The 14,951-nt window shown below is 41.1% G+C and overlaps 1 protein-coding gene across 6 annotated transcripts in view; it reads right to left on the reverse strand.

The window, feature by feature from the left end:
- LOC103816970 (6-phosphofructo-2-kinase/fructose-2,6-bisphosphatase 4) overlaps nt 1-14,951 on the reverse strand; it is a 50,668-nt gene that overhangs the window by 18,808 nt on the left and 16,909 nt on the right. For all 6 annotated transcript variants that reach the window (XM_030227919.2, XM_030227920.2, XM_009091015.4 and 3 more), the window contains exons 2-7: nt 9,243-9,359; nt 5,643-5,739; nt 3,249-3,315; nt 2,003-2,077; nt 1,114-1,170; nt 601-722 (exon numbers count right to left, since the gene is read on the reverse strand). In XM_030227919.2, the coding sequence (XP_030083779.1) occupies nt 601-722; nt 1,114-1,170; nt 2,003-2,077; nt 3,249-3,315; nt 5,643-5,739; nt 9,243-9,359 (535 nt within the window). The remainder of the gene's footprint in view (nt 1-600; nt 723-1,113; nt 1,171-2,002; nt 2,078-3,248; nt 3,316-5,642; nt 5,740-9,242; nt 9,360-14,951) is intronic.

The following is a 14,951-nucleotide window of genomic DNA, read 5'->3' on the forward strand; positions in this document are numbered from 1 at the left end:
AAGGGGCTCCTCTTCACGTGATTCATCCCCACCTTATTTTCAAGAGTTCAAAGTTAATAAAAACCAGAAGAATGCTTTGGCATGCGGATAAATAATGTACCTAAGACAGAGTCTCAGAGCCCTGCACCTGCAGCATAATTTTGCAAGCACAAACAAATTAATTCAGAAGTCACATTTTTAAGACTGATGTGTTCATAATTAAGCTTAACCATGCCAACCAATTAGGTTATGCTTACAAATCACTCATGTCTCCTCTACGTACCAAAAAAAAAACCAAGTACCAACCAACCACTGTACAAAGTCTGGAATAATTGCCAAATGCTGGTTCTATCCCAGAAGAATAAATACCATTCTCCAAGTGGGAAAATCAAAAAGAATATTGTCCCAGACTAGACTCACTAGCCAATCTTCCTCAAACAAGGAAGTTTCCATGCTACACCCCCACAGTTGACACTCTTTAATTTGCCGAAGGAGAGAGATCAAGCCACTAAAATAATTTGAAAGCCCTAATCCCCAGTACAGGATGCCCCAACCCTTAAAATAACATTTTAATAATATTGTGATCACCAGCAGTAATAACAGTGTTGTTTCATCACTTACTTGTCCAGAGTTTCATCTAAGGTCTCATACGAGTTCTTGTAGCACTCTATTCTTTTCATGAAGTCTTCTGTTGCTTCATCATTACTACAATCCACATAGTCAGGACTGCCCAACTTCACTTGCTGTTTAAAATAAAACCAGGAGAACAGTATTTAAGTTTCCTTCCCTTCTTCATGGATGTTTCAAGAAAAGACTGTCTTTTCTTGAAACATCCATGGAGACGTTTCAAGAAAAGACAGTGAGTGAGAGATCACAACAAAAGGAGTGGGAGATCACAACAAAAAGTTTTGTCTGCAACTTCATTAAAACACATGTAAAGCAAATAAACCCTACTCTTCAGAGAATTAAACTTCTGAGCTAACAACATTCACAGGGACAGGGAAAAAAAATGAAATTTTTTCCATTAATGAGAGCTAATGTGGAGTTTTTGTATTGGAAGTTCTTATAATGTACTTCTAAAAATACTAAGCTACTTTAATCCTCCCAATATGAAGCAAACTTTCCTTTACTCACCACAATGTTTGCAGCAATGACCTCTGGATCGACACATACAGACTCCACAAAAAAGGTCTTCAATCCAAACAGGAGGAAGAAGGAACAGAAGGGAGGAAGAAGGAAGATGCATGAGAACACCTCTGGATACTAACACACAAGCAGCACGTCACCCACTTCCATGCCAAGGCCTTTTTCCCTCCATTTACTCAGAAAGTTTCTCCAGACCTCTTATCAGAAATCCCTGGCTCCCCACTCCATGGCACACCATGCTCTGTGCTCTTTTCCCCAACAACACTTGCAAGTGGAAAATTCTTGCAGCAGAAAAAACGTAGGATGGAAGAGGAAGAAACAAATGCAGAGGATGCTAGTCCAGCCCCACAAACAGAAACTAACATTTCTGAATTAACATTTTAGAAGCCTCCCAGCTCATGGAGAAGCCTCACTTATAAAGAGGTTTGTGTTCTGCTGTGTCAAAGGCTTACAGAGATTAAGTTTAGAGGAAATGAAAGATGACTGGAGAACAGCTAAATGTAAAACCAGAAGGCAGAAAACCACTAAGTTTTTGGTTTGTACAGAACTAACAGAGAACCCCCTTCGTGTTCCTGCAGCAAGTATCTGAACTGCATGAAAAAACACACTTTAAATGTTCTTTCTGACACTGTACTCATGACCACAGGTCCAGGAAGACAAAATTGAAGCTGTAGCACAAAATAGCTTAGCTCCAAACAGTACAAACACTAAAGATGAGAAAAACAAGGACTGAATAACTTCTAAACACAAACAATACTTAGGAACACAGAACACATTATTGATTAAACATCCAAGAAGGACATGGCTTGTGCTAGTGCACTTGGAGTACAGATAAGGGCAAAATGCAATAGTTCAGAACTGCTTTGCTTGGACTCACCTTATATCCATTTTCTTCACCAAATTTATAAATAGTTTCTCTACGTTCTCGAGTTGTGTTTGTAGCATCAAAGACCTAGGAACAATTAAAGGGTGAGAGAAAATGGAATTTAAAGAACAGCACAGCCTGTGGAAAGCACTGTGTCAGTAACAACACAAATATGGATTCCAAGTCCCTCAGTGTGAAGGAAAGCAATGGAAACACTTCCCCTTCCCTCTAATCCACTATCTCAATGTGCTCAACAAGAAAACAAAGACATTACTACTGTACACATATTATTCTCTAAATACTAAAATTTAGTAATATTTAAAAGCAGTTCTAGCAGAACTCTGGATTTGGAAAAGGAAATCAGAATTTAAGCCTAGCACATAGTACAGGAGAGAATCTTCCTCCTTGCCCCTTATCAGCATTAAATATTAATGTACAAGTTTGTGAACTACCAAAAAAAAAAAAAGCTGCAGTTCAATGGGCTGTTCAAAATGCAAGTTCAAATGCTGTTCAGAACTTGCAAGAGCTGTAAATCCTGCCCCTGAATAACACCATCAATGCAGCCATTTTTCTAGGAACTCATTTATCTCTGAACACATCAATGCTTTACTAAAGCATGAAGTTTGCCAAAGCATAACATTTACCTCATGCATCCAGCAGAACTCAGAGCTAATGGTTTTCCCTGTTTAGTTAATAAAAACCCCAGAGCTGTGTCAGTAGTCTTAAGACAAAAATTTAAAAATCAGTCTCAACAACAATGTCAACAGTCGAAGAACTGGTGTTTTGCATCCCATTATTAAATACTCAGGTGTGCACCAACTTATTATGGGTTTCTCCTGGTCTCTTCAGACCTGTCTCATGCCAGTAACAAGTGCCAAGAGGATACTTTTTGCTCAGCAAGTCTTTACCTTCCACTTGGAACCCTAAACTATCAAATAGACATGGAAGCAAAATGGCAGATGTGTTGAAAGGCACATTGTGGAGCACTGTCCTACAGCAATGAGGAGAGAAGGTGCACTTTCTCCTTGGTGTCATCCTCCTCTCAGCTAACCCCTCAAATCAAAGGCAGTTGCTCAATATGGCATCACCACCCTGAAATTCAGCACTTCACTGCAGCAGCAAGGCAGATCTAACTGCCAAAGGGCAGAAATCTGGTGCACTGGACAGGGGCTGCAGTCACCCATCTGTGTATAATCAAGCAGAGACACAGAGTTTAGTGCAGAGGCACCTCAGGAAGGGTCTCCAAGCAGAAACTTACAGCCACGTGCCCGTTCTCCTCGCTGAGGTACTGCCGGACGTCGTTCAGCGCGGCCAGGGCACACTGTCTGCACGGGGAGAGAGCACAGGCAAACACAGATCAAGGCATTTGGGCATGCCCTTGGGAGCAAAGGGCCCTGGAAATGTTAGCATTTATCTCAAAAACATAGACCTCCCTCCAAACATGGGAAAAAGCCAACAGAGGTCAGCCAAGCTACACTGAGGCAATGTGGTCATGTCACCTTGCTCCTCCTGACACAGCTCCACATGTCCACAGAACACCAACTTGGCTGACCAGGATACACCTCCACTGATCTAAAACAACATCACTGAAACATCCCTGTATGCTTTTCCCAATTACCTATTCATTCATAACTGCTTCTTAATTTGATTTGCAAAATAATAAACAAAATTAACCAACTTAAGGCCTTTATCTTGTGGCACTAAGTTGGAGAGGCAACTGTTTTCAATAATCTACTCACTCTCTTTTGAGCTATTGTGTGAAAACTGTTTATGTAAAAAAAATTTGTTAAAACAGAGAGCAAAACAAAGGTAGCAACAAGTATTAGTGACTGAGGTGAAATATCATCCCACTGCAGTCACCAAGCCAGCGATTAGTACTGGAGACAGGTGAGGACACAAACACCTAAAATCCCCATCCTGAAATACTTTACCCTTGTGTTAAATCTGGGCAAGAACACATGAATATGCAACTTTCCTCTGTCCCCAGCATTAGCATTATCTTCAAAGTCCATTATGATTCCTAACACATCAGAAATGCTGGAGGGCAACATTGTACACGATTTACTTTTAGCAGAACAAAGCCCCATTTATTCCCTGTAAGTACAGCCTCTCTGCAGTACCAACATAAAAGCCTGCCCATTTCAACAGCCCTTCCCTACATTACTCCTGAATTTTGACTTCCAGACTGAAATTCATAACTGCTCTATTTACCACCTTCTGGAAGCACAGCTTTATTTTGAAAGAGAAATTAAGGCTTTTGGATCCTGACAGTATTTCCACATTAGCCCAGTTAACAGATGTCAGGAGCTGAGATTCATCACCCAGGTCTTCACTGAATAAATACAAACCCTCTTTACTCATTGCTAACCAGGCAGATCATCTCACACAGTCCATTTCATGCTACATCCCTCACCACTTAGCCTAATAGGTGGCACAGAGGCACATTAAAAGGTTTGGCTCTACCTGTAAGCAAAAAGCAGTGAGTGCAAGGCTAATGCACCTCATAACTGCTCTTTATCCCCAAGGGCTGGGAGGCTCTTATGCAAGCTGCTCTCCTTTGGCTTTAGCAACTGAGTGCTGCTGAGGGGGAGAAAGGGAAGAGAGAGGGGGGACAAGGCAAGGGACAGCCACAAAAGGAAGTCCAGACATCTTTGATGTGTAAGGTGAAGCTGAATTAAGAACAAGGCAGCCCAAACTTTAAGCAGCCTAAATAAATACAATTTCCACCCATCTCAAATTACTCATTTCCTTCTCATTTCGCACTGCACGCTCCAAGTACCTTCCTGAACACACTAAAAAGTACAGTGAGTGTCCAAGAAAATCAAAAGGCTTTCTCATTGATCTCCTCTAGGAAAGAAGCAGCTCCCTCTTGCTCTGACCCTTCTCCTCATCTACCCTTTCTTCTCAGAGTCTGCCCTACATTCAAGCACAGCCTCTTTCCAGGCAGGAGCAGAGACTCAAATGCTTCATCTGGACACAGAACTCTGGTTCTCTCCTTGCTTTGCACAGCATCAGCAAAACACAGCAATTTTTGAGGCTGTGCATTGAGGGACTGAATGAGGCACCTGCATGGTGGCCAAACCCACAATTTCAGGGAGAAAATTATCACGTTTGATTCTCACTCATTTAACAGATAATGATGGATACATTCAGAGTGCTCCAGATGAACAATTTCATTATACAAATCAAAAAGAAAAGCAGTTACATGATTTTCTTCCTTTATGAAGCAAACAAAAGCTCTAAAATGGGATTTTAGGAATTATGCAGCAGAAAGAGTCACATCTCTTAGCTGGTACTTTACAAAAAGGTAGGAAATCTTATAACTATCTGTTCAAATAGTTTTTGAGTAGAAACATCCCAGAGTGTCCACAGGAGTAGCAGTAGTCACATCCTAATGAAAATGAATCAAGAAGGACTTCTCTCCATTTCTGATGCTTGAGATGCAACAATCAAGAAAAAAAAAGGCCCCCAAATTTTCATCAGCCTAAAGAAATCACTATTCCACCTTATCTGCAATGTCTTTTCCTGCAGTCTCCCCAATCATCCTCTTGATCATACAAAAATACAACTTCCAGCAATCTCTAAGAGCAAATTAAACAGGATATCCTTTTAATACAATTAGCATGGTGTACCAAGCACAATCAAAACTCACCTCCTGATTTTCAAACCTTCTTCATTGTCAGGCAGGAAGAATTCAAAGGATTTGTACTTTTTCACCAAATCTCGACGATACTGACCAACATTAAATTCTGCCAAGAGAAACCAGCATGAGCAAGAGCCAACAACCAGCACATGAAAAGGTCATGACAACTCTGAAACCAAACTTCCTGCAAAGATAAAATAACTTGGCCTGTAAGAAGCCAATCTATCATACTTCTTGTGTTTTGTGAGGTTTAAAATAGCAAGGCAGCAATAAATCTTGGAAATAGCTAAAGAACATTTGGGCTGCAGTCACTCCACTTCAGTGGCCATACTGTAGTGCCTTTGTCTGCCTGTTTGCCTGGACAACAAAAAGAAATTATTTTCCTCCTTTTCAGGAGTTACTCCAAGTCTATAAAGGACTAGTAATGATTACTGGTATTAATAATAATTTATTATCATTAGTTTTTCTTCTATGTATATGTACAGTGAAACAGTATTCAGATAGCACCTCACAAAACTTACAACCCTTATTAAAGCACAAGGCAGAGCTCTACATAGAACTAAACAATCTTGCTTTAAGTAAACAGAACTTAAAATTCCAATAGTGGAAACATTTTTTCAGAACCCAGCTCTAATATTTCTGTTCCTTAAGGATTAGTATTTCACAACCCTTGTTCCACTTACTGGAAAAAAAAATAAATTGCTAAAACAAGAAAATAATTTTAAAATCATCCTAAGTATGAAACAATCTCACTGTGATCTCATCTCAGTGGTCAAAAACACCTACTCCTTATCTGGGCAAAGGTGCACAAGGTCCATGGCCAAACACAGTATCAGGTATGGGATTAGGGCAAGACAGTTCTGCTTTGCCCCAGAGCAGAATGACACTGAACCCTAATTCATTCCATTCAATGGCTCTGAAAGCAAGCCTCTGAGATACAACTAATGTTTGAGTTGTTTCAGACCTACAGGTTTTTTCTGCTGAACTGCAAAGCTTTAGGTTTTGTTTTGTTTAACATTAAACCACACTGAAGAATTCTGTTTGAGATGCTGCCAAGGTGCAACTCTATTTGCCAGACTTCATTTCTGGAAAGAGGAAAAGAAGCAGCAGACTCAGTTACAAGGCTGTAGTTAAGAAAGAAGACGTGGAACAGCAGAGCCCATGAACCAGCTGCTGTATACAGATTGCTGCTGGGATTGGAGGCAGAGGACAAAGGCATAAAAATGATTTTTCTCCTCCAAAGTCAAGTTTTGTTTGAGCTCAGCAGTGTTGATGGAATTCATCATGACATGGATTACAGAACAATCCAGGTGATTCTGTGATGGTTTTAATAAGCACTGGCCACAGTGGCTACACAAAAATGTGGGTCCTTGTAAAAAATAAGGATTTTCAGGAGAAGGAAGAGTTACTGCCAGAGGGCCATGCAGAGGAGAGGAAAAAGTGCTATCTAGTGGGACAATCTCCAGCCTTTATTCTTAGCAGCCACACCTATGGAAAAGTTTCCCAAAGCTCACTGGTATCACAACCACAACAATTCAAAAAAGCTTCCAAGGCTTAGTATCCCAAAACCACATTGCAACACAATCCTATTCAGACATCTAATTGACCTCATTTCCTTCAAAAAGCACAGACAAAAGTCCCCTGTACTTTTAACCATTTCACACTCTATACAACAGAGGATTTTGGAAGGAAGAAAACACAGAAATGATGACTGAAATGATTTAACCATCACCAAAAGCCTGGGCTATTTACCTCCACCTTCTGTTCTTGAACTCTCCAGCTTGCTCAATGTTACATGAAAAGATGGCATTTCTCTTTTCTCTGGTTTACATAACCTCATAATTTGAACCATCTGTCTCAGAGAACAAGAACTCCTGCTAAATTAAGCACACACTAATTTTAAGGCATTAGGAGCCAAAGGGTAGCAGATGTTAGGGCTACTTGATACTGATCCTGTATCAGTTCAGTCCCACCAAGTGGAAGAATTAGGGAAAATGTCATCTATCCCTCAGGAAGGCAGTGAGGTGTTTCAGGCTGACTTCAGTAAAACTGAAAGGCTCTGTGGTCTTCTGAGAAAATCTCAGCCACCCTTTCTAACAAAGACAAACAACACTCAGCAGCCAAGGACAGAAACTCACATGGCAACTTTATGGTGCATATTTTTGTAAAATCAGGCAGCAATGCTCTACTTGTTTTTTCATCAAGCACAAGTGTGTGTTTTCTGATGTGCTGCTCACAGGAGCCCACAGAATTTTTCCTACAGCTGAGCCAAACCCCACCTACAGTACAATGAGTATTTGGGATACATTCAACCAAGCATGAGCCAGATGTGGATAATATCCTTCTTGCTGTCCAATACTGGACTTCTGCTTGTCAAAGATCACACAGTGAAGTGCTCAAACTCAATGACATTTATACATAACACATCTCATAAATTTAAGTTACATGTGTGTCTAACATACAAGCATTTTCTCACCTTGGATTTAGGTTAAACTGCTTGGATTGTTATTCCATTTCAGCCTAATGGATAAATGGAACTCTGAACTAGCTGATACTGGTCATCAGAAGGGTTAAACCACGTGAAAACAGTCAAAATCAAGCAATAATTTAAATCCTGTAAACTCTCATTCTTAAACAACATAATATATCCCCTATAATGTCTCTTCTAAATAAAGCACATTATACAAGTTCCTAAAAACTTAAGGAAACGCCCACACAAAAAGCTTTACCCTAGAGTCAAAAGGCAGTTTAAATATAGGCCAGAATTTTTCATTTTGACTTCTTAGAGTGACTAGGAAATCCATCTCTGAGCAGCCAGCCAAAACTCCACACTTTAGTATGACCTCATATGTTTAATGCCATTTCAATTATTAACTAGGCATAAAGCTACTATTACTGCACTGGACCCAGAACACAGCACACCAAGTGTGTCTTGCTCTTCTGCAGAGAGACAGGAGCAGGAAGGGGAGGTGGCTGCTCAGAACCTCAAATGGACTTAGGTCCTGTTTACTGGGCCCCCAAGATACCACAGGAGCCCAGAGAGGTCCTTGGCACAGCCAATCTGAGCCATCTCCTGCCCAAAACACACACAGAAATCTTGAAGGAGGAGATAACAAGTGGCTGCCTCAGTCTTTGGGCTCTCAGTATGAAGACAAAGAACTGCAAGTGATTCTACAAACATAAAGAAGTAAAGAACTGCAAGTAGCACAAAGTTCACAGAGAAAAAAGGATGGAGAAGTCGGGAAGTTTAACCCAGAAGTGCCTGCTGCTCAAGTGCTTGTAAACAACATTCCTTTTCACCACATGAGGAAAGGAAAAGGGAAATGAGGAAAAAATAAATAAACAAAAAGGGGCAGCGTTTCATGATAAGGGAAAAAAGTTGATTTAGGCAACTGACAGGGCAAGAAGATAAAGGCACAGTCAACATAATTTGATTAATTAACACATAAACAGCAACGTACCTGGATATGTTATTGCTTAAAAATACACAACAAAGCAGAAGGATTTTTAAGTAGTCAAACTTGGCATCAAAATTACTGGAAATCAGGTTTATAAACCACCTAAGGTTGTGCCCTGTCCTTCTGATGCAAACAACAGCAAACCCATCACCTTTCGTGGGCACTCCAATCCAATTTAAGTAGCGTGTCAGCTTCTTGGAGATGTAGGTTTTTCCTCTTGCTGGGAGACCCACCATGACAATCAGAGTAGGGCAGTTGGTCATGCATACTGCAAAGGAAACACAGGAAAGCAGGATTTACCAACAGCATTCCCACAAAGCAAAGGCTGCTGCTGCTGCTGCTGCAGGGGAAAGCCCCTCTCTGTGAGCTCCCCAGGAAGGTGCCCACCCCAGCAGCTCATGCACTGTGCCTCACCATTTGGGGCTCCACAGCAGGAGAGGGACCCTGACCACCCTTCTTATGCTGAATTTTGGAAGGGTGAGTCAGTGGTAGTGCAGTGATGGACAGGTGAGGTGTAAACAGGCAGGAAAGAAGAAACCTGTGTGTTTGCACACAGAAACAATACCAAACTAAAGGCAACTGACATCTTATGCCCCTGTGTAGGTCAGTTCAGTGCTTGCATTGAAAGGAAACAGCAAGGTGTACAGTTTTTAAACAATTTTTATATTTTTAAGACAAGATCTAAACATTGTTCAACCTTTTCTTGATTTTGAGAAAAACAAGCATGACAAACACATCTTAATACACTGCAGTAAAACAAGCTACTCACTACTGATTATTTCTTCTTTAATTAACACTAAAATTCTCTCTGGAGCAGAGCTCATTTTGGCTGTTACTAAGAATAAGACAAGTATTCTATACAATCAAGTACAATAATCTGATATAGACATATGTACACACTCTTAATCAAAGCCAGAGCATTTAATTTAAAAAATAGCAAACCTCAACACTGTAGGAGGCAGAAGGAATTGTAAGTATAATTTGAAAACCTTGAGGCATTTCCTTTCAAATCACAAGTTTTTGAACATCTTAACAGCACAAAACTAAGGATACCTTGTATTAATCTATCACAGCTACTAGGAACTGCCTAAAAAGAAAGAAAATATTAAAGTGATGCAGATACCACCAGCTCCCTCCACCCTCTATTTTTAAGGGAATTCATTTCTGTACAATCCACATGTGTGTCAATTTCCTCAGAGCTTTGACAGAGGAGACATCAATTCACTCCAAAAGACCAAATCTCAGTGATTAGCTGTAAGGCATAACAGAATTGTTGTACGAAGGGCTGTGGCTGCTCAAAATTCCCAAACTCCCATCCCACAGAGTCATTTTGATAAATCTGGTGCAGAGAGTTCACATAACTGAAACAAAAAAGAACAAGGAGATCAGCAAAGGCAGATGTGCTGTTTTAAAATGCACATGGAAAGACACAAAACAAAAACCATTAAAAATACACCACTTTTCATGAGGGAGAGGAGGTAAAATGGTACCCAACCTCAAACCCATGAAACAGTCAACTACCCCCTGTAATGACAGCTCCAGGGAACTAAATGCAAAGCAAAACAGATCCATCCAAAAATGACCAAGCTTTTGGAAGGACACCGATAAAAGCCCTCAGAGTAAGTTCCTCTCTGCAGAAGCCTGTAAACAAGAAAAGTAATAATTTCTTTTCCTCCTTGTCATAAGTTCAGGCTGTGAACCCCCTCTCCAAGAAGGTGAAGGAAGTGTCCAGGGAAACAACAAAGGCTATGGAATGCCAAGAGCACAGTGCTCATTAAGTTAACAGCCCTGCTTCCAGCTTTAAGGACAGTGCAATAAAATACTGAGATGAGAGAAACCCCTGGGGCCCGAGAAGTTTTAAGAGAAGACATTTTTCCTCAAAGCCTCTTCAAAAGGTTCTTCACCTGAAACACCCAGCTCAAGTTTTGAACAATTTTTCAGTACAAGCAGTGAAGTAAGAGCCAAAAAACACAAACCAGGATCTGCACAGAAAGGCTCTGTACAGCTCCAACTCCTGCTGTTCTGCAACTGCTGTAACAGGCTTTTCTACCCATTCCAAGCAGAATTTATCAACTTTTTGTTCTTAGAGCACCTCTTTTTTTTTTTCTTCCTTTTTCTGCTGCTGGGGTCAGCCATACAAATTTCACCTTCTCACAGAATATTTGTCTTCTGGTAATGCAACAATAAACCTGTACTGGAGCAAAACTGAAGTCTGGGAAGCTTCCATGAAGAGTCCTCCAAACCACTTAAATTAAATGGCTGCTTCACACATTATATCAACAGCTAAATTTCTAAATTAAGTCCTACTGCCTGCATGGTTTTCTAACCAAGCAGCACACTAGACCAACACAACTACAACATGCCCAAGGGACACTCAGTGCCAGTCTGCTCCCACCTGCATTTTTACATATATTTCCTCAAAGAAAGTACAAAACTAGCAAGGCTGCCTTAGCTAGAACCCCATGTGTCCAGTTTAACAGGCACATCTCACCCCTTATTCCAATCATTCTGGTGATTAACCACAGAGCAGAAACCAAGAGAAACATCCCAATAAACAAGAGGCAACCCTGCTCTTGTTGGGTGCCAGGCTGACCAAGAGTGCTTTGCTCTATAAAGAGAGATGCCCCTGTCTTTGTAAGGAGGAACACCACTGATGCCAATGATCCCAAACACTCAGCCTTTACTGAATGCCACAGCCCTGTAAGCAACACTTCACAGGACATGGTGCTGCAGGAATGCTCCACCCCTCGGTGCTTGTCCTCAACAAGAGGGGCAGCTCACAGTCTAAAATTCAGGGCACTGAAGAAATGTCTGGTGTTCTGGATTAGATGGCCACCCTTGGCTGCAGCCTCATACCACCTGCACAGGTGGCACTCAGTGACAAACACACCTGTGCACTGGCAAGCAGAAGCCAAAGGCACCTGTGCTGGCCAAAACAGCCCATTCACAGCTAAGGCAGGACTAAAAAGCACCCAAAGCAGCTGCTTCACTTCTTCTGTACCTCAGTGTAGCATTCTCAACACACAAAGACTCAGCACAGCAGACCCTTATGATCCTGTGAAATAACAAGGCTTGGTTTTGTTCATTAGCTGAATAAAAAAGTTAAGACCAGAACAGAATGCCAAGTTCTGGTGTGTATCAAATGGATGTATCAAATACTGCAAAGAAATTAATTACCTTTCCCTTTATCTAAACCACAGCTTGCTCAACAGAGCACTGCCAACACTCACTGCAAGCAGGGAGAAACAGTAATTCCCACTGAGGTATTTTCAATATCAGTCTCTCATGGCTTACATTTCCCCTTGAAGAAATGTAAGCAAGTTTGACACGAGGAAGTAAGCTAATAAAAATAGGCAAACATACCACAAATTACAGATATCCCAGTGGCACAGTGGTAAATCCTCCTTTTCACAGCACCTCACTGTCATCCAATTTATATTAAAAAAACTTCCAGTGTGAGTTACAGGTGTGTAAGTTAGAGGCAAGGCAGACTCCAAAGAGCAGCTTTCTCTCCACTCCTTACCACTGGATTGTCTGGTTTATCTTCAGAAATATCTCTACAGGGTCTAGTCTCCAGAAAATAATCTCATTTTTCACTACTGCTTTGCCTATGTAACTCCTAAGGGATTCTGACAGCCCCAACCTGTGGATGTGCCATCAACACCGATTTTGTTAGAGGAACACAAGCACTCAGAACAGTAAAACAAAACTTGCAGCTTGTACACCATCATTTGCTAAAGATGCTCTAAGACCAGTCAGTTTTTTCTTTAAAACAGATGCTTGTGATATACACATTTAGAAGTGCATGTTTATAAACACCATCACCAAAGAGAAAAAACACAGAAAAAAACACACCCAAAATACCAATCAGTGAGGGAAAATGGCCAAATGATGAAATGCTGCAACTGAAGCAAAGTCATTATCCCAGTTTAATATTTCTTAAACATTAGAACAACACAGCAAGTTGCAGCTCAAGAGTAAAATTATGACTGCTGACCCTTCCAGAGTTTAAGACTTAACAGTCAAGGAGAAAGAAATGACATGTTTATTTCTTGCCTCTATTGTGAAATAATGCAAATGCAAAAAAGAAGGTTGTGAAACCAAACTGGGACATGGAACAACCTAGATGAGCTGTGCTGCAATTCATCAGCCCTCAAAACTCTTCTGGATCTTGTGAAATCCGAGTCAAGAGTTGATATTTTCCAGGTTCACTTACTACCAAACAAATTATCAGCAGTCCTTTCCTTTGACCCAGAATTAGATTTTGTTTTTTCCTTGTATGTGTTAAGGACAGATCTTTTTTGTATCAAGCTGTTACTGTTAGAGATTTGAAGTTTACAAAGTGTTCTTGCAGTTTCTATGGCCTTCAATTCAAGGCCTGTTCTCCAAAAATCCTGTGTTATTTAGAGGCTCATACACAAATATCTCTGACTTTAGGCCAACACAACCATCCTTCCAAATAAGGTCAGCCCTACATGTTTTACCCATCACTTATCCAAGTTAACCATTGTTGATCAAAAAGATATGATGGATTAACAATGACCAGTCTCCCTTCTTTGCATCCCATGGGGGTGAGTTCCCCATCCGGCTGTTCTTCCTGTAAAGCATCTGCTCCTAGACCTGAAGAAGTCCATCATCTTCTAATTTCTATCTCCTCTTTTTGTCCAAACCACCAGTTTTCACCACCACCTTGGTCCAAGGGATTCAGAATTCACACTTGTCCCCTGGCCAGCCCTGTGCCACCAGCTGTTCCAGGCTGCTCTGTCATTCCCTTCCTCAGGGTCACCTTTTGCTTCCTACAGCTTTGATGCCAACAGCAATGATCCCATCTCACATCCTGCTCCTCAGGCACCATCCTCACCTCATTCCCTCTCCTATTTTCAGTTCCTAGCTTTAGGAGCATAAATACACACAAGCAGCATGTGCTCAAAGGTAGACATCTTAAGAGCAGAAATAGTAATTTGATACTTTATTTTTTTGGGGGGAATGCACATTGCTACTGCTGTACCATCAGCAAATGACATTTATCAGAATGACCAAAGTTCAGCAGCTGTAGGAAACCAACACATTTAATTGTAGTTGGGGAGGAATGTTTAACCACAGGAAATTCACTATTTATCTCTCACTATAAACATCCTCTGCTGGCTCCCCAAACAACTTTCACTAGGGCCTACTCAGCTTTTTGTTTCTTATGTCCATGTTTACAGCCCTCTGCTTGATTCAGAGCTTACAGCAATCTGAACATCCAATGCCAAGAACAGCTTGAATTCAACCTATTCACAGACAAAGCTCTTCACAAGTGACCACAGAAGGCAAGCCACAGCCATTAATAACAAGATGCACTTGCAGTGCCCTCAGGTGTGACTCTGGAAGGTCACCAGAACAGCCACCTTGTGTCACCAGCTGTAAAAGCTGCCTGCTCTGTAGGCTGCACACGGACACAGCTCCTCCTCAGAGACCTTGTACTGCACTGACTGAAAGAACTGGCTCTTCAAAGCCCTGTGACAGCTAAACCCTGGCACAGCTCAACAGATTTCTTCTTCCCAAGACAACAGCAGTTGCTACAACTTTTAGAAAATCACTCTAAAACCAGCTAACACTGGTGAGTCCTTTTGTAGACAAACCTGCCGAGGCCTCAACTGGAAGTGTGTACAGTTCTGCTCATCCACCTTCCAGAAGGATGAAGACTAAAGGTAGTGCAGATGAGGGGCAGCAGCACAAAGCAAAAAATTAATTAAAACAAAAACACCAACCAGAGGAGACTGAAAGAGTTCATCATGTTTAGCCAAGAAACTCAACACAGAGTGACCAACTTCGCTTTTCCCACTGCAAAGCTACACTTGAGGACAAAACCACTTCC

This window comes from Serinus canaria, chromosome 12 (genome assembly GCF_022539315.1).
Source record: "Serinus canaria isolate serCan28SL12 chromosome 12, serCan2020, whole genome shotgun sequence".
NCBI lineage: Eukaryota > Metazoa > Chordata > Aves > Passeriformes > Fringillidae > Serinus > Serinus canaria.